Source organism: Lipotes vexillifer, unplaced genomic scaffold (assembly GCF_000442215.2).
Source record: "Lipotes vexillifer unplaced genomic scaffold, Lipotes_vexillifer_v1.1 scaffold717, whole genome shotgun sequence".
NCBI classification, from domain to species: Eukaryota; Metazoa; Chordata; class Mammalia; order Artiodactyla; family Lipotidae; genus Lipotes; species Lipotes vexillifer.
The window spans coordinates 2,617,203-2,644,482 of record NW_006798707.1 but is presented as its reverse complement, the minus strand read 5'-3'; the positions used below and the strand labels follow the sequence as shown (position 1 = coordinate 2,644,482).

At 38.1% G+C, this 27,280-nt stretch overlaps 1 protein-coding gene across 3 annotated transcripts in view; it reads right to left on the bottom strand.

The window, feature by feature from the left end:
- PPP1CB (protein phosphatase 1 catalytic subunit beta) overlaps positions 1-25,017 on the bottom strand; it is a 37,147-nt gene extending 12,130 nt beyond the window's left edge. The window contains exons 1-6 of one of the 3 annotated variants that reach the window (XM_007470868.1): positions 24,945-24,975; positions 24,596-24,735; positions 6,463-6,594; positions 3,924-4,154; positions 1,943-2,047; positions 84-155 (exon numbers count right to left, since the gene is read on the bottom strand). In XM_007470868.1, the coding sequence (XP_007470930.1) occupies positions 84-155; positions 1,943-2,047; positions 3,924-4,154; positions 6,463-6,594; positions 24,596-24,647 (592 nt within the window). In that variant the 5' untranslated portion in view covers positions 24,648-24,735; positions 24,945-24,975. Of the gene's footprint in view, positions 1-83; positions 156-1,942; positions 2,048-3,923; positions 4,155-6,462; positions 6,595-24,595; positions 24,736-24,944 lie in introns of all 3 variants that reach the window. The other 2 variants (XM_007470870.1, XM_007470869.1) reach the window with 2 other exon arrangements.
- Between the last annotated feature and the right edge of the window lie 2,263 nt (positions 25,018-27,280).

The window sequence follows — 27,280 nt, the reverse complement described above, 5'->3', positions numbered from 1 at the left end:
TCCTACTTCCATTAAATATAATTAAGTTCAAATATTCCAACATTTTACATTAAATGTTGATTAAACTTCTCTATATACTTAACCTGTATCAGGGACATCAGTGGGTCTCATAATTCTCCGAATCTGCTCCATGGATTGCAAGTCTGGTGACAGTCCTATAAATGAAAAGATGACTCATAGTACTGACATCGGAAAAATTTTCACTCAAATAAAAAGCATTTAATCTAAGTAGATTTACTATGTGAAATTAAAGATACTTCAAGTGTTCCTTTCAATGTTATCTTTAATATACTGGGTTATTATATAGAATCCCACTTTGATACAACAGAACATTACCATTAGGTCTTCTCCATTTTTCGCTACCAGGGGAATAAAACTTTTCATTTCAAAAGATTTTTCAAGGGAAAAAAAAATCCTACCACTCTTCTTTCTTTCCAATCATTCCCTGCTCTTCACAGGAACTCACTCAATTCCAATCCTTCTTACTAAGAAGTTTTGCCACTTCTTACCACTTAAACATGTTTACTTAAAGTGCTCACCATGTCCCATTAAGACCTTCCTACATCCCACTCCAACATGCTCAATTTCTTACATAAAAGCATAATTGTTGATCAGAAAGATAAACAAGAAAAAGCATATGAAAATACTCAGAAATCTTTTAAGTAACCTAGTATTTCTCTTTGGTAGACAATTCAAGTTATCACCTCATATTCAATATTCATATTGCTACATTTCTATTCTTAACTATACTAATGTGCAAGAGCTACAATTTCTTCCATGTTTAGTATCTACTGTAAAATGTTTCAATTAACATAGTAAATTATGTCCTATCAGAGAATAAACAATTATTACCTCAAGCCTAGATAAGTGCATCTATCTATCTTTTAGCATTTTTCTACCTAAATTCTTCCTGCACACTGATGAAAAACTAATTTTCTTATAGTATTTTCATTAAACTATCTCCCTGTACAAAAACCCAATATGGCTATTAAACCATTCAAAAAACTCCTTTGCTCAGTGTTCAAACCTCCATAATCTGATCCCATCATTCCCCATATATATCTGACATTCTAGTTAGGCCAGTCCTCACACATTCCTTCAACTAGAAAGACTGTTTCAAGTCCTTTTCACCTCCAAAACCCATGCCTCCATAAATGTTTGCCCAACAATTCTCTACCTTTCCTGACTTTTCATTATAATTACTGTCTCAACAAATACACATAATTAAATTCCTTTCATTACTCAATTATCTGCTTTGAAAATGTTTTATCAATAGGTTTTAAATGCCTCAAGATAGCCAGATCATACACTATATATTTGCACGGCATCTAGCCAAGTGCTAGACGCATGTTAGTTTTTCAAATGAACTTTAATATATTCAAGGTTATTTAACACGTCATACAGAATAATTTATCATTCTACTAAAAAATTATTTTTAGGACTAAAGCAGACATATTACATAAAACCTAGAACTCTTGGCATGTGAGAACATTAAACAGAGTTTATTATTATATATTTGTTATATTTATATAATATAAATATTTATTTATATAACATAAATATATTTAATATAATATTTGGATTCTGATGAAAAGTATTTAATATAGATGGGAAAATGGTCATGATCCTCTCATTTTTACTGAGTGTAGAGGTATCCTTCTGTCAAAACTGAGGCAAAGGAAAGACATTTTTTCAAGCAAAACTCTGGTTTATCCTCATATGTGAAATTCTTTAAAGACAAGTACTAAATTTGCATTTTCATTATTAACCACAAATTTCTAGTTATTAAAAGACATTTTAGCCATGTTTAAAACAGTTTTAATCACTTGAGTTTTCAAATAAGCACTGCTTTGTTTTTCCACAGCATCTCAATTATTATAGGTCTTTTCTAAATAATGGAAGAAAAAGAAGAAAAACCCATAAGGTGAATTTATTAGTCTACCTCCATGACAACAGAAGATCTTCTCATCCACAATGGCAGCTATAGGCAGACAGTTGAAACAATCAGTGAAGGTCTTCCACAATTTAATATTAAACCTTCGTTTGCCTATAAAAAGGACAAGCAACAGAATAAATCTAAAACTGTTCTCATTAGTTATCTAACAGCAACAGACTTATGAATGATTCCAATTTTATGTTTATTTAGCACTTGTTTCTTCTATAATGAGTGTGACTTGTATACTTTTAAAAAGGTACTAAGTATAATAAACATTCAACACCTTCAGTAAAATTACAAAGACTACAAATATAGTGCCAGGTGTTTTATGAAACAAATCAAACACTTTTGCCTTTTAAGGTCACTATAATATAGCAACTTTGAAACAATCTAATAGACTATTAGTTTACTTTTTCCGTTCAAGATGTTAAATACCTAGCCAAGTAAGTAAGCAGAAATGAAAAGGGTGCCCCTGGAGACTGTCCGCTTTAACTCTAATGCACTGGTAACGGCATAAACTTACTACCAAGAAAGGAGAATTTCCAGGTGCTTAAGTGGCATTCACTTCTGAGTAAATTTTTACTTGGCACCATAGTAAGTATAAGTAGAGACACAAAGGCTATAATTTTCCTGGAGTCTAGCATAAAGAGCTACAACAAGCACAATCTCAAGTGCACGTTCACCTTTTTGGAGTTACTTGATTTTTCTGAATTTGGAAGTAAGTTGCAACAACTAACCCAAGGGAGGGATAAAAAGACACAAAGCACTAATTTCCTATGCTTTTATGCCATAACCTGCCCCTCAATGAACAAGTATAACTCAAAGTGTTTACAAGCTGCTCTCAACATACATTTCATTTGATGTCACTTCTATCCTTGAGGATATTCAAGTCCATATTTTATCCTTTAATAATATACCTCTATTTCTAATGTAGCTTTAGAAAAGTGGTTGCAGCTTGATGTACTACAATCCACTTCCTGTCTACTGGTCTCATTTAAAAAACTGAAACCGTAATAGTACACGTTAGAAATAAAAATGCAATATGTAAAATCAAATACAAAATCACTCCCACTAGAATGTAAACTCCATAAGAATAGAGATCATCTCTCTTGAGCACTGCTGCATTCCCAGGATTTAGAATAGTACCTGGCATATAATACATCCTCAAACATCTGTCAAATAAACGATTACATGAATCAAGAAGATAGGGGTTCTAAAAGGACTCTACCATAATTAAGGATGGAAAAAAGCAAAAAGCGATTCTAATGGAGAATTCAGCATTAAAAAACTAAATTCAATTTGAAAATCATTGTTAATTGGTTCTAAATTTAATTAGCCAAACATGTTCATTCACTCTCATACTCTATCAAAAGCAAAACACCGAAGTCAAATGTAGTAGGGTAATTCAGTAATTAACACTTGGAAACACTACCACACAAGAGTGAATCAGTGATTTCTTACTGATGAAAAAGAGTACAACAAAATAAGGACATCCAGAGTATTCAATATCCTTATCTCTCTAGTTTTATAGGCACAGATTAAAATTCTAATAAACTTCAACTTTTAAACAATTTTATAGAACTTCTCAATATTCTTTGTGACACAGGGTCAATAAGAGTTTCTGTCATATCACAAGAAAGTTGAGAGTTAAAACCTTAATGGAGACTAGAAAACCACAGGCTACTGTCTAGAGTGACCTCTGTTCCACTTGGATATTTTTACTATATAAACTAATTATAAGAGGGCCTTTCAGCTGAGTAAGCTGCAATTAACCTGAAACAACATGACCAAGGAGATCCCCAGGAACCAATTTAATTAATAACATGTTTCCCAGTTTTAGGTTCCTCTTTTATGTAAGGCTCTCTTCTTGGGCTTCTGTTTGATAGACCACATTTTTAAAAACTCTGAATTGAAGGAACTCTTTTGAAATGGAAAACTATTAGGGAATTTTTCCTTTAATAAGAAATAAGCTTTTATTTTTACTTACATTCATCATAGAATCCATAAATGCGATTGATGCTAGCACATTCATGGTTTCCTCTTAAGAGAAAGAAGTTCTCGGGATATTTGATTTTATAGGCCAACAGCAAACAAATGGTTTCCAGAGACTGCTTTCCTCTGTCCACATAATCTCCTAAGAAAAGATAGTTGGCTTCTGGGGGGAAACCTCCATATTCAAATAATCGCAGTAAATCTGTATACTGTCCATGAATATCTCCTAAAAATAGAAAAAAACAGTTTTAGAAAATTTATGGTTACTGTGGTACACAGCTTCTATGAAATGATTCTCAATGTTTGTACCCTTATGTAATCCTCTTCTCTTGAATGTGGGCCGTAGCTAGTGACTTACTTCTAACAAAGAGGATACAGCAAAAGTGAGATGGGCTTTCACTTCTGAGATAAAGTTACAAAAAACTGTAACTTCCCATCTTGCTTGCACTCTCTCTTGCCTTCTCTCACGCTGGATGATGAAGCAACCTAATGGAGAAGCACATCTGGTAAAGAACTAAAGGAGGCCTTTGGTCAACAACTCATTAGGAACTGAGGTCCTCAGTCCATTGGCCCATAAGGAATTGAATCCTTTCACAATTGAGCCCTGAGATGACTGCAGGCCCAGATGACACCTTAACAGGCTGTGAGAGACTCAGACCCAAAGGACCCAGCTAAGCTGTGCCTGAATTCTTAACCCACAGAAACTATGAGATGATAAATTAATGTTGTTAAGCCACAAAGTTTCGGGGTAATTTGTTATGCTAATACAGTTACACTATCTGATAGTTTAACTTAGGTCCACTTTTTTATACCTAGTAGTGAGCAAACAGCAAAAACTTAGAAATATTTAGTATAAATAACTTCTACTACCTTCAAATTATTCCTGTATTAAAGCATTTGAGTACCTTGTTGAGAATATGACTCACTTTAATTTTAAGATGACATAATTTGCTTCATTTCCACAAAATTTCAACTACCACCTCTTACTTACAGGTGATACTCTAAGCTAATTAATTTATTCAACATTTACTTAGTTAATATCTCTCAATTGCTATGCACTGTATAAAGGAACACCAAGTACATGACTTAATAAGCCACATAAGAGGAAAAAAAGTATTTAAAGAGCACACTATGCATCTGCAGGTTACATGGTGTGAATGTGGATCCCTAAAAAATATGCAGGGGAATGAAAAGGTCTGCATATAGCAAATAATCCTTGACTGAACAAAAGCTGATGGTTAAGTTCATAAAAGCTAAGTGACAAATACTAACAGCTACTAGAAGAAAAACTGGACTATCAAACCAAAAGTCAGTGTAATACAGCATTTATACCACTTCCCATGTTATGTGAACTACAGAAAAATGCTTTCTGTGCCAACAGTTTTTCTGGTTTTAACAATGCAATCAAACTGGGACAAAGTGAGAGAGTGGCATGGACTTGTATCTACTACCAAATGTAAAACAGATAGCTAGTGGGAAGCAGCCGCACAGCACAGAGAGATCAGCTCGGTGCTTTGTGACCAGCTAGAGGGGTGGGATAGGGAGGGTGGGAGGCAGATGCAAGAGGGAGGAGATATGGGGATATACGTATATGTATAACTGATTCACTTTGTTATAAAGCAGAAACTAACACACCCTTGTAAAGCAATTATACTCCAATAAAGATGTTAAAAAAAAATGCAATCACTCTTTTTTTTTTTTTGCGGTACGCGGGTCTCTCATTGCTGTGGCCTCTCCCGTTGCAGAGCACAGGCTCCGGACGCACAGGCTCAGCAGCCATGGCTCACGGGCCCAGCAACTCCGCGGCATGTGGGATCCTCCTGGACCGGGGCACGAACCCGTGTCCCCTGCATCAGCAGGCGGACGCTCAACCACTGCGCAACCAGGGAAGCCCCAGGTTAACTTTAACTAAGGTTAAAGTTTTAGTTTTTGGCCAAAAGCCACTGCAAGACTTGAAAGATCAAATACAAATTGTATAAAGTTATATAATCTTCAAAATAAATTAAAATGATCACATCTAAGTTAGAAAACCACGGATATTGCCACACTGACCTCCGAAATTCTATACCTGTTTTTTCTAACCAGTGTACTGGAATGCCCCTTCTCCAGATCCTTGACAACAATGGATATCAATTTTTGACATTTTTTTTTTCAATCTGATCAAAGTTCCAGATTTATTTTTAAACTGCATTTCACTGATTACTGATGAGGCTGAGGATCTTATGTTTACTGGCCATTTGAATTTCTTCTACAATCTGCCTCCACCCCTTAAATTTTATCGTATTACCTTTTTCTTGTTTCTAAGAACGCTTTACATAGTGTGAACAGCAATCTCTTAATCTGTTGTATATATAGCAAACATGTTCTTCTTGTCCCTAACTTGTCATTTTATAAAAGTCTCAATTTCTATAACTTAATGTAATAAAACCTAGCAATCCTTTTTTTAACAAAAATTTTTAGGTGTTTCCTCAATCATCTTCAATGTAAATATAGGATTCAAAAGAGACTGTTTCCTACTTTACCCATTTACATACCACAAATTTTCAGTGGCGCTTCCAATTCCAAAAGAATAGGCTGGCTGAGAAAGATCTCCCGAGACTTGATACATAAGCCCCGAACTTCTGCTTCAGTCATCTGCACAATCTTTCCTGGACGACATCCTCGTACTGGTAAACAATAAATAAAATGGTCAGTTTTCTAAAATTTATCCATAAAATAATAATTCTTAAAAAGGAGTCATGCCCATATTTTGAAGATCAGAAGAGTCACGTAGGCAGCAAACTACCAGATATCCTGTTGTGTCCTACGGCTGACAGTAAGGTTATTCTATGACCTCTGGCTTTTCTCTATCTCCACTGTTGTGGTTTCTGACGCGCCTCAAAGCTGCTGCCATGGAAATGCGGTCTTCTTTGTTCTCCCGAGTGACTAAAACACATTAATTAATATGGTTCTCAGTAACTTCTGGGATGGAGTGGGGAGGAATGGTCCCTGGGTAGTTCCTTATTTGCCCTACTGAACTCAACAATCATTTCCTCTCATCATTACCTTCTCCACTGGCTCTTTCTCTTTAGATACACTGCTAGCTCCCATTCTATCTCATTTTAAAAAGGAAACAGAGACTATACTTCTATATACGCCTATCACTTCCCATTTACAATTAAGTCCATAAATTTCTTGCTAAAAATTGCTGATTCCTTTATCAGGCTGAGAGAGGCTTAAAAAACAAAGTCGCCCCCCCACCCCCCGCAAAAGCCTATTCGTGTATATATTCCATAAGTATAGTAATATATAAGTAACAAGGAGGAATCAGAGCCAATGTTGAAATGCGTTTTAAGCAAATATGACAGTTAATAAGATCATCCCTGAAATTCAAAACAATTATCAGCAGAACTGCCTTTATTATAAGAACTTAGCATAACTTCTACATTAGTACTAGTTCTCAAACATCAATTACCTACTTCCCATAAACATCTGAATGTTTTTAAGATGAAAAAAGGACATCTAACTTTGTATCTTCCACTAAGTATCTAGAATACTAGCTTAGATTCAATGCTCTGCAATAGGAACAATTTTTCATCTTGGTATGAAATTTTTTTTAATTAATTAATTAATTTGGCTGCGTTGGGTCTCAGTTTATCAGTCAACTGATAAAAAGGAATAGATCAAGGCCGCCTGTTGAGCATCTTTTCACGTGCCCGTTGGCCATCTGTATATCGTCTTTGGAAAAATGTCTATTCAGGTCCTCTGCTCATTTTTTAATTGTTTTTTTTTCCATGTTAAGTTGTATGAGTTCACTTTTATCCATAAAGATATCCAAATGATTTAGCACCATTTATTGTAAAGATCATCCTTTCTCCACTGAATTGCAGGGCTAACTTGGTAGAAAAATTAGGTGACCATACATGAATGGGTGTGTTTCTAAACACTCTACATAGACCATTAACCTGTTTATTTTTACATCAGTACTATGCTTTTTTTTTTTTAGTTGTGGCATGTGGGATCTAGTTTCCTGACTAGGGATCGAACCCAGGCCCCCTGCTTTGGGAGTGCGGAGTCTTAGCCACTGACCACCAGGGAAGTCCCACTACTATGCTATCTTAATTATTATAGTTTTTAATAAAGTTGGTATCAGGTAATATAATCATTCGCATTTTGTTAAGATTTCCTGGACTAATCTAGGTCCTTCTGCATTTTCAAACATGTTTTAAAACTGGCTTGTCCCTTTCAACCCTAACTTGTTTTAACTGGGAATGAATATGTAAGTCTAGGGAGAATTGATATCTTAACAATACCGAGTCTTCCAATCCACAAACATAATATTTCTCCTTTTATTTAGGTTGTCATGTTTGTCTCAGCACTGTTTTACAGTTTTTAGTGTGGCAGTCCTGCAAATTTTTCATTAAATTGATGGGAGGTGAGGGGCGCTGCTACTGTAAATGTGTTTTCTTATTTCATTTTCCAATTGTCTAATATTAGCATATAGAAATAATGGATTTTTGAAAACCGACTTTACTTCCTATTCTAACAGTTTATACATTCCTTTGTAGTTTCCAAATATATACAATCTTGTCAGCTGTGAAAAGCCAGTTCTACCTCTTCCAATCTTTACACCTTTTATTTTCCTTCCTCACTGAATTGACTAGGACCTCCAGGACAATGTTGAATAGAAGTGGTGCTAATGGTCTTCCCTGTCTGGTTCCTGAACTTGGAGGGAAAAACATTCAATTATTTCACCATTAAGTATGATAGCTGTAATTCTGTACATACTCGACTAGTTTGCTAAGACCTTTTATCATGAAGAGTCTTTAAACTTTGTCAAATACACTATCTCATTTATTGAGATAATCATAATTTCATCCCCTTTATTCTGTTAATATGACTTATACTGATTGTGCTGAACTTCGATTCCTAGAATAAGCCCCACCAAATTATGACATTATCTTTCTTGTATATTGCAAGATTCAATTTGCTAATATTTTGCTCAGGATTTTTGTGGCTATATTCCTGAGAGATAATGGCCAGTAATTTCCTTTCCTTGTTATTTATCAGATTTTGGTATTAAGGTTGTGCTAGCTTAAGAAATCAAGTTGGGAAGTGTTACCTCTTTTTTTATTTTCTGTATGAGACTTTATACAACTGGCAAAATTTCTTCTTTAAATGTTTAGGCCACCAGTGAAACCATCTGGGTCTGGAATTTTCTTTTTGAAAAGTATTCTAAGTACAAATTCATTTTCTTTAACAGATACAAGACTATTTGGGTTTTCTATTCCTTGTGTCAGTTTGCCAAGGTTAGTTTTTCATCTAAATTATCAAATTTATTAGCATTAAGTTATTTAGAATCTTATTATGCTTAAAATACATATATTTAAAACTCTTCTCTGAACCATCTGAAAATAGACTGCATACATCATGCTCTTTTACCCCTTAATACATCAGTATTATTCCCTGATAGTATCTCTTACACAGCCACAATACAAGTTATCAGATTCAGGGAATTTAATATTTATACAAATCTTTAATCTAAAGAATGTACTAAAGGGACTTCCCTGGTTGCACAAATCTGCCTGCCAATGGAGGGGACACGAGTTCAAGCCCTGGTCCGGAAAGATCCCACATGCTGCAGAGCAACTAAGCCCTTGCGCCACAACTACTGAGCCTGCGGTCTAGAGCCTGATAGCCACAACTACTGAGCCCATGTGCTGCAACTACTGAAGCCCATGTACCTAGAGCCCGTGCTCCGCAGCAAGAGAAGCCACGGCAACGAAGCCAGGCAATGAGAAGCGTGTGCACTGCAACAAAGACCCAACGCGCCAAAAATAAATAAATATATTAAAAAGTTAAAAAATTAAAAAAAAATAAAGCATGTATTACAATTTTAGTAACTGTCTCCATCATGTCTTTTACAGCATATTCTTCCCCAGTACAGAATTCAACCCAGGATTACATTATTGCATTATTTGTTCAATCTTTTTAGTCTCCTTTAATAGTGGTATCTCCTCTTTCTTTTTCTTTTTCTTTTTCTTTTTTTTTTTTTGCGGTACACGGGCCTCTCACTGTTGTGGCCTCTCCCGTTGCGGAGCACAGGCTCTGGACGCGCAGGCTCAGCAGCCATGGCTCACGGGCCCAGCCGCTCCACAGTATGTGGGATCTTCCCAGACCGGGGCACAAATCCGTGCCCCGTGTATCGGCAGGCGGACTCTCAACCACTGTGCCACCAGGGAAGCCCTCCTATATCTTTCTTGATACTGGTAAATTAAAAAAAAATTTTTACACTATCAGTCTTTCTAGGGGGTTATCAATTTACCAATCTTCTCAAGGATTTCATTTTTTAAAAAATCATACATCTTTTTATTTGATTTCTGCTATTTTTATTATATCTTTCCTTCTACCTTTTCTGGTTATAATTTATTCTTCTGTTGTCTTGAAATAGTTTAATGTTCAGCCTTTTTTTCCCTAATATATACATTTAAAGCTATATGTATCCCTCTAAGCACTGCTTTTAGCTGTAACTGTAAAAGTTTTAACACATATTTTCACTATTATTTAGGTCAATGTATTTTATAACTTTCAGTTATTTCTTCTTTAGCCAGTAAGACATGTGAAAGTATTTACATTACTTAATTTCTAAATACCTGAGGATTTTCCAGTTATATGCTATTGATTTCTAGCTTATCACCAATGAATTCAGAGAACATATCTAAGATCTCTCCTTTCTTTCAAATTTAGAGATTTGCTCTATGGTACAGTATATTTTAGTAAGTGTCCATAGATACTTGAAAAGTATGTAATATCCTACAGTTGCTGGGTAAAGCATTCCATGGGTATCAATTAGGTCAATTTTACTGTGTTGTTTAAATCTTCTACATCCTTGCTGATTTTTCTTCTTATTAGTTACTGAGAAAGGTGCATTAATCTACTATGGTTGTAGTTTTGTCTATTTCAAACTTTTCATTCTATCAACTTTTCCTTTTTGTGTTTTTGACCTATATTATTACATAGCTAAAAAATTTAAGATTGTTGTATCATCGTGTTGAATTTATTCCTTTAAATTGTGCAATGCTCTTCTTTCCCTCTAGCGATTCTTCTTACCTTAGTCTTTTTCTGGCATAAATATATAGCCAGCTCAGTTTTCTTTCGGTTAGTATGTGCATAATGTATTTTCCTCATTCTTTTACGTACCCATCTGTGCCCTTAAATTTAAAATATGTCCCTTGTAAACAGTATATGCTTATGTCTTCTGAGCTTTGTCTGGAGTGTTTGCTCCTCTCACATTTACCATAATCATTGGGAAAGTTGAGTTGAAGTACACCATCCTATCGTTTGTTTTGTCTCATCTGTTTTTTATTCCTTTCTCTTTTCTTACATTTCTTTGGAGTAATTGCTTATCTTTTATTATTCCATTTTCTCCTCTATTAGCTCTTTAGTTATATATTCTTTTTCTTTTGGTGCTTACTCTAGAGATAACATATGCACTTGTGACTGATTTACCACTCTCCAGACTTTTGCTCTACAGTTGTCATATATTGCTCCCATATATTTTAAACCCCACAAGTCACAATCATTATTTTAGTCTTAATTTATATTTATACACATTTATCCTTATTGCTATCTTTCATTTCCTTCTGCAGTTCTGTGCTTTTATCTGCGATCATTTTCTTTCAACATGAACTTTCTTTAGCATTTTTTAGTGCCATCTATTATCAATAAATTTTCTTAGTTTTAGTCTATCTTTATTTTGCCTTCACTTTTGAAGCATATGCTCACTAGATTTAGAATTGTAGGTTAGCATTCTTTTTTTTTCTTTTAGCACTTTAAGAGGTCATTCTATTGATTTCTGGCTTCTGTAGTTTCAGGTGATATATCAACCATCTCTCTTATTATTGTCCTGAAGGTAATGACTTCTTTCCTTTGGGAGCTTTAAAAAAATTTTTTTCTTTGATTTTAGGAGTTAAGTCCATGATGGGTCTCAATATGACTTTATTTACATTATTCCCACTTGGAAGTCACAGACCTTCTTTAATCTTGTTTTGGTATCTTTCTCAATTTTGGAAAATTCTTGGTTAATATATCCTCTATCCCACATCTCTCGCCCTTCTGGGAATCCCATTACACATGTTAAACCCTTCCATTGTCTTCTGTTGCTTTCTTTCTGTACTTCCCCTCTATTTTTTCTCTCTCAGCACTGCATAATTTCTACTCAACTCTTTTTCCCCTAGTTTACTACTACTCTATTTTGCTGTCTCTAATTTGCTAGTAAATGCACTACCAAATTCTTAATTTTAGTTAATATATTTTTTTAGTCGTACAGTTTCCAGGTCTGATAAAATTTTTCTTTTCCTCTTTACCTTGAGCATATTAAATCAGTTATCTTCAAGTCTGTGTGATAACTCTAATATGTGAATTCTGTGGATTTATACCTTTTTCTCCTCTTGATATTTTGGTCCATTAATCCTGTTAGCATTCCTGTAGTATTTCACTGAATGAAATATTTGATTATGGATGAAAAACTGTACAATTTCTATACAACATCTTCCTCCATGGAGGGCTGCTTCCTTTAGCAGCAGAGTACCAAGGACTCACCCACATTTTCTTTTCTTTTTTTTTTTGGCTGTGTTGGGTCTTCATTGCTGCACGCAGGCTTTCTCTAGTTGTGGTGAGCGAGGGCTACTCTTCATTGTGGTGTGCGGGCTTCTCATTGTGGTGGCTCCTCTGGTTGTGGAGCATGGGCTCCAGGTGCATGGGCTTCAGTAGTTGTGGCTCATGGGCTGGATCTTCCCGGACCAGGGTTCGAACCTGTGTCCCCTGCATTGGCAGGCAGATTCTTAACCACTGTTAAGAATTCTTAACCACTGTGCCACCAGGGAAGCCCCTCACCCACATTTTCTTGAGGGCTGGTCTACTTCATTTTGCCCTCAATCTTGGAGAGTGGCCATGATGGGGGTCTCAATGGAAAACTCAGGGTATAATATGGCCTCTCTTACTTCATAAAGACTGAACTTCAACTTGTGCCATGCTGGTACTGTGGGGGATGCTGGAATCTCTGTTCATATCTTTAGCTTCCCAGACACTGTTTTCTTCTGGTTTACTTAGAATCTTCCCTTGCACGTGTGTATCTTAAAAATCAATGCGCTTAGGGGGACCTGACTGCAGATCTTGAGGTTAGAGTCTATGTGATTCTCTCCTCTTTTGGACTTAAGTTTCAACTGCTTTATTTGCCCCAGACTTCCACTTCTCCTCTTTAGTCCAGTAAGACTGCCACTTTTTATTTGGAGTCTATTCCCCTATGCCTCCAGGAGTGACTGTTGAACACACTGGTGCTTTCCTTTTCTTAAAGATCAAAACCCTCAAAAATTTCCTGTGTTGGTTGCTCTTCAACAATGGAGTGGCTGCTCAAGTGAAAACAGAGAAGTACACAAAATATGATCATTGGGCACACACTATAAATTCAGACGCTTATATGAAGAATTTTGAGGAATACCTTGCCAAGGACTAGACACTACTGGCCTTAACCCGTATGTTATCTCAGCAAATGAGTCATTCAACTTAGGTGGAAGCATCAAGGTCTCCTGGCTCCCGATAAAATAATCTTTCTGCACAATCATGTTTACACCAGAAAAGGGGGAAAACACTAAGGCCTGAGGGTCAAATCTGGTCCAATCCCTGTTTCTGTGTGACCTGTGAGTTAAGAGTAACTTTCATACTTTTAAAAATAGTTGGAGGGGCTTCCCTCGTGGCGCAGTGGTTGAGAGTCCGCCTGCCGATGCAGGGCACACGGGTTCGTGCCCCGGTCCGGGAAGATCCCACATGCCGCGGAACGGCTGGGCCCGTGAGCCATGGCCGCTGAGCCTGCGCGTCCGGAGCCCGTGCTCCGCTAACGGGAGAGGCCACAACGGTGAGAGGCCCGCGTACCGCAAAAAAACAAAAAAAACAAAACAAAACAAAAAACAAAAACAAAAAATAGTTGGAGGGGGAGGCGGGGGAAGAACAATACTCTATGACACATAAAAATTATATGAAATTCAAATGTCAGTGTCCATAAGTAAAGTTTTACTGGAACAAAACCACTCTCATTCATTTACGTATTACCTATGGGTACTTTCACGATACAATGGCAGAGTTGAGTAGTTGCCATAGAGACCACATGGAGCATCCTCATGGCTTTGCACTGCTTCCCAGGGTACTAGAAATTGCAGAGATGCAGTTATAACTCAACAGTGTCTTCAGCGTCTACTTACTGCTGTGCTGCAACATTTTATTTTACTTTTATTACCAGTGCATACTCATCATGTCAAAGGAAGAAAATTGAAATATGAATGTCTAAGGCCCAGTGGAGTGTGGATTATTTTGTTACTGAATTAGATGACTAGGCATTGTATTTATGACATTATAGCTGTGCTAAAAGAATAAAATGTATGTTCACATTAGGAAACTAAGCACTTCATCACAACATTCCCATCTCATAGGAAAGTAACAATCAAAAAAAATTTTTTTAATTGTAAATGAACTCTCATCACAGCAGAATTTCTTCACAAAAATAAAAATGAGGCTGCAATGAAAGTAAGCTTCCAACTGGTTCATGTATTAGAAAGCGAGGAAAGCCATTTACTAATGGTGAGTTAATTAAACCATATTTGTTTGGAAAAGCCAAAGAAGTATGTCCTGAGACTATAAACTTGTTAAAGACTATATATGTATTAGTCCTTCCGTAAAGACAGTTCTTGAAGGGTTGAGGACACTGGAAGCAACGTCGATAATCAGTTAAAAAAACAAAAATGATTTTGAGTGGTTTCCTTGGCTCTTGATGAGTTCACAGATATTGCCAATACTTAGTTTTTGCTCACTTGAGGAGCCAATGCTGAATTTGAAATGACTGAAAAGTTAGCCTCTATGAATAGTCTGTGTGGGACAACCACAGGCAAGAATACTTCCGAAGGGACTTCCTTGGTGGCACAGTGGTTAAGAATCCGCCTGCCAATGCAGGAGACACGGGTTCGAGCCCTGGTCTGGGAAGACCCCACATGCCACAGAGCAACTAAGCCCGTGCGCCACAGCTACTGAGCCTGCGCTCTAGAGCCCACGAGCCACAACTACTGAAGCCCGTGCACCACAGCGAAGAGTAGCCCCCGCTCGCTGCAACTACAGAAAGCCCATGCGCAGCAACGAAGACCCAACACAGCCAAAAATAAATAAAATAAATAAATAAAAAGAATACTTTCAAAGAAGCTAAAGAAACAAACCCAAAACACTGATGGAGGTAAAAACACTCATGAAGCAGGAAAAGACTTAGTTGGACAATTTAATAAAGCTTGTGAAAATTGAAGGTGTTTAAAGCTTATGGTGCAATCACTCAGTGGAAAAATATTGAACCAGTGGTATCAATGGTGTACTTCATTAGCTCTCATGAACTTAACCATTGTCAGTTACACAAATGTTTGTCAGAAACAAAAGCTGAATATCCTGACTTGCCCTACCACACAGCAGTTCAGTGGTTTAATAGTGATAAAGTTTTATTGTGATTTTTTTGAGCTGAGGGCCAATACTGACATTTTTCTGAATGAGAATCACCCTCAATCACTACTATCGAGCACTGAGTAGGTTTTATAAATTAGATCTTGCTGCAAACCTGATAATGTTTCTTAATAACTCAACCTAAAATTAAAATGTGAAAAAATACTTGTGTGTGAAACATACACTATGCTAAGTCACTCTGACAACTAATGTTGCTTGTAATCACAAGCAAATGTCAGGTTGCTTTACACAGTTCCAGGGCTGTCAAATGTTAAAACAAGTGAGATCTTCATTCCCTCACAGATTTGCACTGGACACTATTTTCTAAGCTCAAACCACAGTTCTTACAGCATTCTTTAGACCTCAGTGTTAGTGCAAAATAAATCAAAGTCCATTTAATTGTGCAGGTGAGGAGCTTCCACCTAACCTCTCACTGGAATTGACTAATGTGCAATATTATCACATGATAAAAGGCAAATATTAAGAGAGGACTAATAAAATTCTATAAATACCTTCCAAGTGATGACTAAAATCACTTAACTAAAACCACATGCTTTTGGATTGATAATAAGTTTCAGTAGTACCTACCTATCTATGTTAAGACACCTTCCAAGATGAAATACATAAAATCTCATTATAGATCAGCATTAACAGATGAACACTTCCAGTTGACTTTGATGATACAGAACACTAACTTTGAACCTCAATTAAGCAAAATGTTCTCTTCCCCCAAAAGAAGTCCCTTCTTCTCATGATTACAAAAAATTATACTCCATCATTATTTTTCAAATTTCATATTCATGTAAAAACCTTTTCAATGCAGGTTTGTTTTTTAAATTACAAATGGTGTGTGATATATATGTCTGTGTTGTGTATACACTAAATTTTATCTTTCAATAACCATCTGCTATTTTCTCCAGCAAGTTCTTACTAATAACTGCCTTCTCTAAAACAGAAAGAATGCCAAGGAGAAAAAAACACTTAATTCCACTATTACATCTGCCACATGAAATCTTAGTAATCTTCATTAACCTTTAACATTTTAACTTCTACCCTACCAAAAAGATTCACTCAAGGCTACATACTAATCAACAGCGAAGTTAACATAAATCCAGATTTCCTAAATTTTTTTTCTAAGATGAAACAGCAATTTCTCCATATTTAGTATGAGTCTACTTTAAGCCACAAAAAAGGCAAAAAAAGTAAAATTTTTACAGTTGGCTAGAATGGGGAATTTTGGTTTTAAATGAAAGAATTAAGCAACTGCCATAATTTCAATTTACCTTAAGTTTGGGGCTTTCATGATTTCTCAGAGGGATCTGTGTATTGTCGTAAGTTAAAAAATCATTCCAGGTAAACTAGTAAACAAATAGATAATGAAAAAAAGAGTAAAGAAGAAAATTAACAGATACAGATATAGACATTTCAGGAACAGAAGAAGGGAGCGCCCTAGTCCTGTGATTCTCACGAGTGTGATCCCCTTTTTCACTGTGTTGGCATTTGCATGGTGCAAAAGCAATGGTGATTAAAACACCTCAAAACACCGACACCTCAGCAGAAACCAAATCAGAGGCACTAAATTGCCACACACAGCGAAACAAAAAAGGTCCACTTTCAATTAAAAATGCCCTTGCCCTTGATTAAGCAGTAAAAACAATTTTCTTACATCGCCACCAACAAGTATACATCTTTTTAATATTCTGCATGATGAAATGAAAGTATCCATGAAGCATTTCTGTTGCATATCAAAGTACAATGGTTGTCTTCAAAAAGAGCACTTGTATGACTGTTTTAGTTCCAAGCTGATCTAGCTACTTCCACAGACCATCTCTTTTACTGGAAAGCACAAGTGACAAACTATGGTTATTCACACTTATATTTAACAGATACTCTTGAAAATGAACAAAGTGAGCCTGTCACTTCAATGAAAACAACTGACAGTATTTGTTGCTAGTGAAAATTAAAATTCTGGAAACCTTGTATCCAACACCATGAATTTGACAGCTTCTTCATACTTAAGGACTCTTCTGATACCTTGCTGTAATAGTAACAAATGTGAATTTTTTGATGTTGTATAAAATGTGTCAACATTTGAACATCTGCATAAATCAGCTTAACCAGTATTTTCAAAATGACCAATGCATGTTACAAAGTCATTTGTAAGATCCATTTAAAATGCAAGATAGATAAATGGATTTTAATGTAAAAGAACAATATTTCAGATTCTACATTACAACTAACCTTTAAGAAATTATCACTTGTCGATTTCTGGTATAATATTGAAGAATATCCACCATTATCTAAAAAGGCTATTGAAATACTCCTTCCTTTTACAACTTTGTATCTGTAAAAGTACAGATTTTCTTCATATACTTCAACCAAAACAATGTATCAAAGCAAACTGAAGCAAAGCAGATATGAGAATTCTGCTGTCTTCTACAAAGCCAGACGTTAAAGACATGTGCTTATCACTATTATTTTTGTTGTAGAAAACAAACTCTGATTATGTAAAATGAATAGGTTATTATAGTTATTTTACATGAATTAAAGAATATTTTTAAACTCTTAGTTTTAATTTCTAACACAGTACTGATAAATAACTCATACCAATCCAAGTTCTTGTCCTCAATTATTATTATTATTTTTTTGCAGTATGCGGGCCTCTCACTGCTGTGGTCTCTCCCGCCGCGGAGCACAGACTCCGGACGCGCAGGCCCAGCCGCTCCGCGGCATGTGGGATCTTCCTGGACCGGGGCACGAACCCGTGTCCCCTGAATCGGCAGGCGAACTCTCAACCACTGCGCCACCAGGGAAGCCCCTCAATTATTTTTATGAGTACAGAGTAGTCCCAAGATTCACAGTTTGAAATCCATTGCTCTCTAGCCCCTAGCCAAAAGAAAGCATATACCAAATCTCCTTAAATCACCTTTCACCATTTAATTCTGCCTAAAAATATCTCTCCCCCTCAGCACCAACATTAATATGTCAAACTAGGTTATAAATTCTGAATAATGGGAATAGGAAAGAAATGTTTTATACATACATACTATGTATGAGTGGTTGTATGCAACAAACAATGTGGAGGGCACATCTGTTAGATCCTCACAAGAAATAGCCTTCTCAAAAATCCCTTTGAGGAGGGTCCAGGGCTCAGTAGCATAAGAAGCCCTCTATTACCTTACACTCAGGTTTATACTAAACAATAACAGTAGCTAACATTTTCTGAGCTTTTATTATGGTCTAAGCGTTCTACCAGTTTAATTGTTACAGATACATTATGAAGCAGGTCTATTATCATCCTCAAAATGCAAAAGAAACTGAGGAAGAGCTGAAATTATAATACATGCAGAACCTGTACCTTTAGCCAGTATAAACATGGTCCCCCACTATATCAATACTTACTGAACTACCCTGAATAAACACTTAATTGAGTATATATCTGTTATCATTCAGGATTCACATAACTATTGCAGTTAAGGTCTGATGTTCATAAAATATGTTCCTTTCTGTCATTATATAACTTAGATCTTTCTCTCACTTTCACTTCAGAAGCCTGGTCATTTTCTTTCACTACTTTGGCTCAATTATTTGACACATATTCAAATAACACAGATGAACCTACAAGTACCTATAAAGTTTCCCTCTGTTTACTATTTAAAATAAAAAAGAGCCATAATAACTGCTAAATATTAGAGAAAGCTATATAATAGATGTCCTTAAATATGAAAAGTAACTTTTGATTTCTCTAAATCTTGAAAATAGTAGGTAGGATTAAGGGAAAAGTTAAAATGGTGTTAGACAAGCACTCAAAGCAAGAAAATGTTTTGATCAATAGTTTGGTAATTGACTAGATGGGAACTCAGGCATAGTCTGATGAACATTCTAAGGATTAAATTCCTTTATGGGAAAATAAACTGTGTCAAAACCTCCAAATTACACAGTGCCAGCCTATATCAAGACCCAAAGGCAACATTCCCACCAGATTGCGCGCGTAACATAAATACCTCTATTTGTCTTTGCACAGATGTGGGTAAATTTGGGAAGGGAAAGCCCTGAGGTCAGTGACGATTAAGAAGGTTATGTGTGTCCTCATAAATCACTTTGCTATACACATGAATAGTGGGTAGGCAGATTAAAGGACAACTGTCCCTGTCCTTTTACTACTTTTTCTACTGCATGACAAGTACCCACCTAGACCAGGAACTGAATTCCTCCATTAAACTAGGAAGACTGGCAACTAGTTATTTGTACTTATTTAACTTCAGAATGAGTTTCTGCATTTTTAGTCCCCTACTTCTAATTGTGGAATAAAGACAATTTCTATTAAAGCATTTTCATTTTACCTTAAAGATGGAAAATCTCTGAGGTACAGTGTATTTCAGAGAATGAGGTGTAAAAATAAAAACTACATTTCACCTACCAATAACCAAGACTTTAAAGGTAATCATATTCAATCTTGGGGGACGGTGGAGGGTTTACAAAAAGAAAGAAGAGTTGTAACCTTAATCTCTTTCTGCTTCCTATCTTCACTGATCCTCTATTTTCCCAGAAAGAAGAAGCCTTGAAATGGCTACTTACAGCTGCTAGAGGAACAGTGATCGCTGCCTGAGGGTATACATTTGTATTCACTCAAAATTAAATCCTAGAAGATTAAACTGGGAATCCCTATCCTCCACCACCACACCACTGCTAAGCCTACTGACATTTACAAACCATTTCTTCTTGCATCCCTACAGTCCAAGATTTCCAGCATCAAGGTTGTTTCTGAAACTGAGATTTTAATTATTTCTAAATATCTTGACATTCTTAACACTGACGTTATTTTACCTGTCGAGTTGTTTGAGAACGTATACTACTGGAATGGATGCTCTGTTAAAAGATAAATGTGGATAATAAGACTTCAGATGAAAAAAACCTACTTGATAAAATTTACTATCTTTACCTCACTAATCCTAAATCTTAATATAATCCTGTCTCTAGACTCAAATGTAAATAGATTTCTAAATCCCAATAAATCCTAATCTTGGTTTAGACATTTACCAGAAAAGCTCCAGCTCTGTATTTTCGAATAAAATAAAAATACTCTGGACTACTTCTTCAAACTGTCAAAATTTCCCTCACCTGCTGGAACTGACAGGAAAACCAAGCAAGCAAGCAACCAACCTAATCCCTGAATCTCTGAACAATGTAGCATCTTTATGCCTTCTCTAGCTTCTCATCTAAAAAGAAGCAAGAGAAGAGAGAAAGTATCCCTAAGACCATCTCCCCCTATTCCTCAACCTGCTCTTTTTATAACAGACCTGGCCTTGGGTCTACACAACACTATCCCTGCAGAAGTTGAGGTTGCCAATATCAACTAGCACTTCCTTCAAACTGCCTAATCTTTAGACTGCTGAGTCGTAACTAAACAATTTAATCAGAAAAGAGGCTTTAACCAGTCTGGCAGTTCCTCAAAAAGTTAAACAGTTACCATTTGACCTGGCAATTTCACTCCCAGCTATATACCCAAGGGAAATGAAAACATATGCCCACACAAACACTTATACATGAACATTCATAGCAGTATTATGCACAATAGCCAAAAAGGGGAAACAACTCAAATGTCCATCAAGTGATAAATGGACAAATGAAATGTGGTATATTCATGCAATGAAATATTATTCGGCCATAAAAGGAATGAAATACTGACACATGGTACAACATAGATAAACTTTCAAAACATTAAAAGAAGCCAATCACAAGAGACCACATAATGTATGATTTCATTCAGATGAAATGTCCAGAACAGGCAAAATCTATAGACAGAAAGTAGCTCAGGGGTAGCCTAGTAGTGAGAGGAGTGGTGAAGGGAAAAGGGATTTGTTGGCTAGTGAAAACAGGGTTGTGTTTGAGGGTGGTGGTGGTGAAAACTTTCTAACATTGATTGTGGTGACTGATGGTTAACTAAAAACCACTCAATTATACACTTCGAATAGGTGAAACTGTATGGTATGTGAATTGTATCTCAATAAAACTGTTGTGAACAGTCTGTGGTTGGGAACAGAGCTGGCACAATCTCAACCATCTGGAAGCAGTTTTCCACACAACCCTCTTCCCAAACAAGCAGATTCTACTCAACCTTTTTCAAGTCCTCCAAAATAAGTTCAACATTTATAGTCTGAATAAAGCTCCCCAGGTGATTTCTCTATACTCCCACTGCCATCCTAACTCCTTTTGGAACTGCTGATCAAAGTAAAAAGCTTTTACTGGATTTTCCAGGATACCCATAGGAACTAGCTTCAATTTCAACAAGAATGGGTAGCAGGATCACTAAAGGGGATAGAATGGTAGGCATCTTTGGCTTTGTGGTTAAGTAAAACTTAACTCAAGAAAATATACTGGGACTTCTCTGGTGGCGCGGTGGTTGAGAGTCTGCCTGCCAATGCAGGGGACATGGGTTCGTGCCCCGGTCCGGGAAGATCCCACATGCCGCAGAGCAGCTGGGCCCGTGAGCCATGGCTGCTGAGCCTGCGCGTCCCCGCAACGGGAGAGGCCACAACAGTGAGAGGCCCGCGTACCAAAAAAAAAAAGAAAGAAAATATACTGAAGGAACATGCACTATCCAAACAATAAATTAGTATACTGTTTTGCATTAAATAATAACAAAAAATTTAAAAGTAAAAGGCACTTTGGAAATGAACATCATTTGGCCACCTAAAAAACACAAAGAAACTCATAAAATTACTAAAAGTGTTATAGCTGATTGGTAATAAAAGTTACTAAAAGGGTTATAGCTGACTAGCAATCTGATGTAATAAAAAAATCAAGAATATGTTATGGAACTACAGTCAGCATTTTAAAATGAGATCAAGTCCTGCTGATTTCCCCTCCCTTGTACAATACTTTCATTTAATACTAAAAACAAACAAGCAAAAAACCTAACTATAGCTATTCTGCTAAGCAGCTTTACTTGAATTTGAGTTAATAATTAGCATGTAACATCACTGAAAATCAAGGCAGACAAAAGAATTCTTATTTGAATATTAAAAACAATTATTTATTAGAAAATCCAAGTCTGTTAGGACGTCTTTGGACAGGTCTAGATTTTGGAAAAGGGAAGGAGTAGAGGAGAATTTAAGAATCCCAGGGAGGCACGGTCAAAACTAAACATACTTCCCGAGATTAAGAAGCAAGTAATGGTACTCTTTACTGTCAGAGAGCAGGCTGAAAAAGCCTGAAAGTCACTTGTTTAGATTGGGAGTTCCCTGAGTGAAGAGACTGTGTCTTATTTTTGGATTCCTGGTGACTGGCACAAAGCAGGTCAATAAATGCTTGCTAATTTAAAAGGGGAAAAAGTCTGGAAAATGATCATCCAAAACCAGAACCCAACACGCATGTAATTTGAATTCACAGAAATAAACAGAATCACTTAGCCTATTTTCTTCACCAGATCTTTTCTCTTAACAACCTTGAACAATCCACTAGTGAAGTTTCTTAATTATCTATAATCTTAAAAAGGTGCATCTGACTTAAAAGATCCCATATCAAAGATTTAAAAACACATAAGTCTGCTGTGTTTTATGCCTATACAGTATATAAATATGTAAGTTTATGTAAGACAAAAATAAAGAAGCTGAGATACAAGCATCAGATTTTTAAATATTTAAATTTACAAGCCAAGTTCATGGTGAGCATAAACTTCCCCCAAAGTTAACAAGATATTAAAATTTTTAAATAGCTACACTTCCCTCTTACAACAATGCGTAACTACAAAAAATACATACACTTTTTCAAAGCAAATGTCTCACAGACCCAGTAAGATGTTCACATCTGTTAAGGAGTCCACAACGTCTTAAACCGTGAACCTTGACTGCAGGCACCAGGGGGCCTCCCAAGAATAACTTGATAGTAAAGGAAAAGGCAAACAAGAGTTCCTGGTAAAACTTTGCTTCTTCTTCAGTCTTAAGAGACTCAGTCTTAGTCTGCTGGAAGGCTTTCACATGTGGAGCAAGTATACTGTAGTTTGTTACATACACAACGGGTGCACAGAGAACTGATAAAATACCGACACTTTGGCTGAAAAAAGGAACTAGCGCCCTCCCTTCCGCCCCCCAATCACACAATCTTCTTCTGCGATGATTTTCCAAATGTAAGTACACACTGTTTCACGGTGGCAAACAATTATCTTCAGGAAATTTGAAAGCCAGTAACAATGGATATGTAATCCTTCCACGGTTTCTGACAGAGAGAACAATAATTTATTTTTTTAAAGGCGTAATTTCTTTCCTACACACTCACAAAGCAGCTAGTGATGACGCAAATTTTAGGGTAAAGGGATTCACTGGCAGAAGGCAGCGACTGACTTTGAATAATACCCTGGTCTCTCCATCTCTTCCCTTTCCCTCAATCCCCGACCCTAACATAAAACTATCCAATTATAAACAGAAGGGCCCAGAAACTTCAAAAGCTGCGAAGACCTGTAAATATCTTTTAAACACAAGAGAGGCTTTACAATCGACCTTTTCTAAGTTTGTGCAGAAATTAAATCCTGCTCAAACCTGCTAAAATTCTCAAACCCGAAAACCAATCCCTTCAGCAAACGTGTCTACATATTTCTTGCGTGCATCTTCAGCTCGGTCAAAGACTTTTGGCTTACTATGCTTTAAAGCTAAATAATACATGGGCGGGACTCAACTCCCGCTCACGTTATCTGCTCCTTGAATTGAGTTTGTCCTGTAGCATCATGTAAAAATGCCGAACAGATCAAACAGTCGACTTAAGGAGAAGATTTTTTTAAATTCACTCCGGTAACAAGAAGCGGAGGCATCCAAGGGCAAGGCACAAAGAGAACAGAGAAGAAATACACGTCCCACGGGCGTACAATACCCCGGAGCACGCATCCCGGCACCCTCCTCGCGAAGGGTCACCCGGCACTCCCGCCGTGCGGGTGCCCGAAGGTCCGCTGGGGCACTACTTGCCCGCGGGGACAGCCCCTAACGCCCAGCCTCCCCTCGGCCGTGTTCCCGGAGGCCGCTCCCCCCGGCCCACCAGCTTCTTCCTCCCCTCCTCGGGGGCCGCCTCGGGGCGGGAAGGGGGGGTCCCCTCGGGCTCCGGCGGCGGAGGAACAAGGAGGGCTAAGGTAGGCGCCCCCTCCCCGCGGCCGGCCAGGCCCCGACTCACCCTCCAGCAGTCGGGTGATGAGACTATCCACGTTCAGCTCCCCGTCCGCCATCTTGTCGGCACCAGACACTCCTTCCCAGCAGCGGGAACAAGGGCTTCTCGACGGCGGACGCTGCGGCGACCGCTCGGCGTTCCCTCACCTAGAAGTCACGCGGCGTTTCGACCCCGGTTCCAACTCCCCCTTCCCCCGGGCCCTCCCCCCACCCCCTTCCCACCAAGCAGTGGAGCGCGCACACACTCGGAGGCACCCACGAGAAATAAACAAGTGGAGCCCCCAAAACCGGGCCGCGTCAGACCCAGCCCCCACCTCCTCTTCCTCCTCGGCACCGCCCAACTCCGCAAAGCTCACCAGCGCCGCCGACGGCCCCTCCCGCAGCGCCACTCACTTCACACCGCCCTTCCCCGCCACCGCGCCACGCAGCCCTCCGCGCAGGCGCACGGCGCACTCGCTCGCGGCCCCGCCTCGCCCCCGGCCTCCGCGCAATCGCACTGGACTCGGTTCTCCCGCCGCCGCCACCGCGCCACTGCCTTCGCGCAGGTGCTGCGCCCTCTCGCCTCTTCCAGTGCGCCGAATCTTCGCGGCTGCGCAGGTGGTACCCCTGAGGCTCCCAGGGTTTGCTGCGCTGGGGAAGCTCCCATTACGCAGAGCGCGCGTAGGCAGCGCTGACCTTTCCGCTTCCCAGCTTCCCAGCTTCCCGGGTCCGGGGCACTCAGCAGACGTGGTTGTGCTCGTTCCGCCTTGCTTTTGTTTTCTTGGTTTCAGTCCCTGGAAACGCGGACTGCGTTACCCGTGTTTGAAACTGGGTTTACACGTTTGGAAAGCAAGAAGGGGTTACTCTGCTGGAACAGTTTGACGTTGCACGTAAGGGGTTTTATACCCTACGATTCCACAAGGTTGGTTGCCCAAGTGCCCCTGGATGAAATAAGTTAAAGTGGGCCCTGGGAGGGTCAGCAGTAATAATATTTTACATGGGTACCGTTGTCTGCCTTCTGTAGAGCGCTTTCACATATCTTACATCTTCCATTCTGTGGATACTGCTTTTCCACAGTGCATTTTGAACAAGAAAAATACCTTCATTATATATTGCTTAATCACCCTACCTTGTAATTGTTTTTGCATTTATCTCCTGCACTCAACCGTGAGCTCCTACACGGTAAACCCAATTTATCTTTGTGCCTGCAGCTCCCACCGTATCTGGTGTGTAGAAGAGAGGGACAAAGAAACGCGGAGGCTCAGGAAGGTTGGTTGCCCACCTCTTCTTTCCACCACAGAATTCTGCCTCTAGAAAAGCAGGGGGAAGACTAGCCACGCAAAGGATCTAGGTAAGCCAGAGTTTTTGGCCTGTTCTCAGAAGTGGTCAGACCGAAAGTCTTCACTCATTCCTCAGGTGTTTGTCCAGAAACTCACAAACAAGATGCTGTCTCAAGCTCAAGGCAGTGCTTCTCCCACTCACATATCACTAATAATAGCTAACATTTTTGAGATCCCTGTATGTGCTCTGGCACTGTTTTAAATGTTATAGTACATATGTTATTTTCATTTAATCCTTACACCAGCCCTGTGAGGTAGGTACTATTATTATCTCTACTTTGTAGACGGAATTTATTGAAGCACAGAATGGTTAAATACCTAGCCCCAAGTAAATGGCAGATCTGGGATTCAAACCCAGGCATCCTAGTGCCAGAGTCTGCACTCAACAATTGTGATATACTCCCTCTCAGTGTATGTGAACTGAGATGCTTAAATATGCATGTGTTACAACATAAATGTCGAGAACAGAAATCATACTTTTTTGGGGAAAGAGCATTATCCAATCAAGTGCTTTATGATGGTTCAGATGACTTACAGAGATAGGATTTCCTGATCCCTTTTTTCCTAGCTGTCTCTCCATTTCAAGATTTAGCTTGTGGATTGGTGGTGAACACAGAACAGGTGACAAGCTATAATGGTGATCCTGTCTGGAGTAGTTTTCATAGACTCTTATTGCCAGCAGTTCATCTTAGGGCCTTTAGAGGTGAAGAAATGGATCCTCATCAAACTCTTTTGTTAATCACCATTTATTTATACCCTGCTTCATTCCAGAAGAAGGGATTTAAAGTAACTTATGTAAATACATGAAGTAGGATAAATTAAAAATATATACAGAGAAAAAGAGCACAAAAGAAAACCAAGAGTGGGAAAGATAAGATAAAACCAGCAGTATTATATGTAAAATGCATGGTGTAAGGTCCTATGGTTTGCTAGGGATAAGTCACAAATATGATTCTAAGCTTTGTAGCAACCAAGGAAAATTGCAACCAATGAGTAGCAAGTGGAGTAAGTGTTCTGGCTGAGCTGGAACTGAGACTTGAATAGACCAGCTTGTGGAGTTGGATGCCACTTTCCCAAATCTCTTCCATGAACCTCTAAAAGAGTAACAGAATGTTTAGAACACTTAAGGTGTCTTCTTATCCTCCAATTTTCATGGGTCCCATGAACCCCGTGAGAAAGAACTTTGAACCCTGTCCTCAATTAGGGTTTATATATATGCAGATATATTTAAGGGACGAGGGACACTCAAAGGAAACTGGATTGCACAGAGTGAAAGTGAGCATCTTAGAGAAAATCACCCCAAGTGGAGGAGGGCAGAGAGAGGCCGGTCTCAGCAGAGTTCTGGGAGTCAGAAGAGCTCAGAGGGTGGTTCT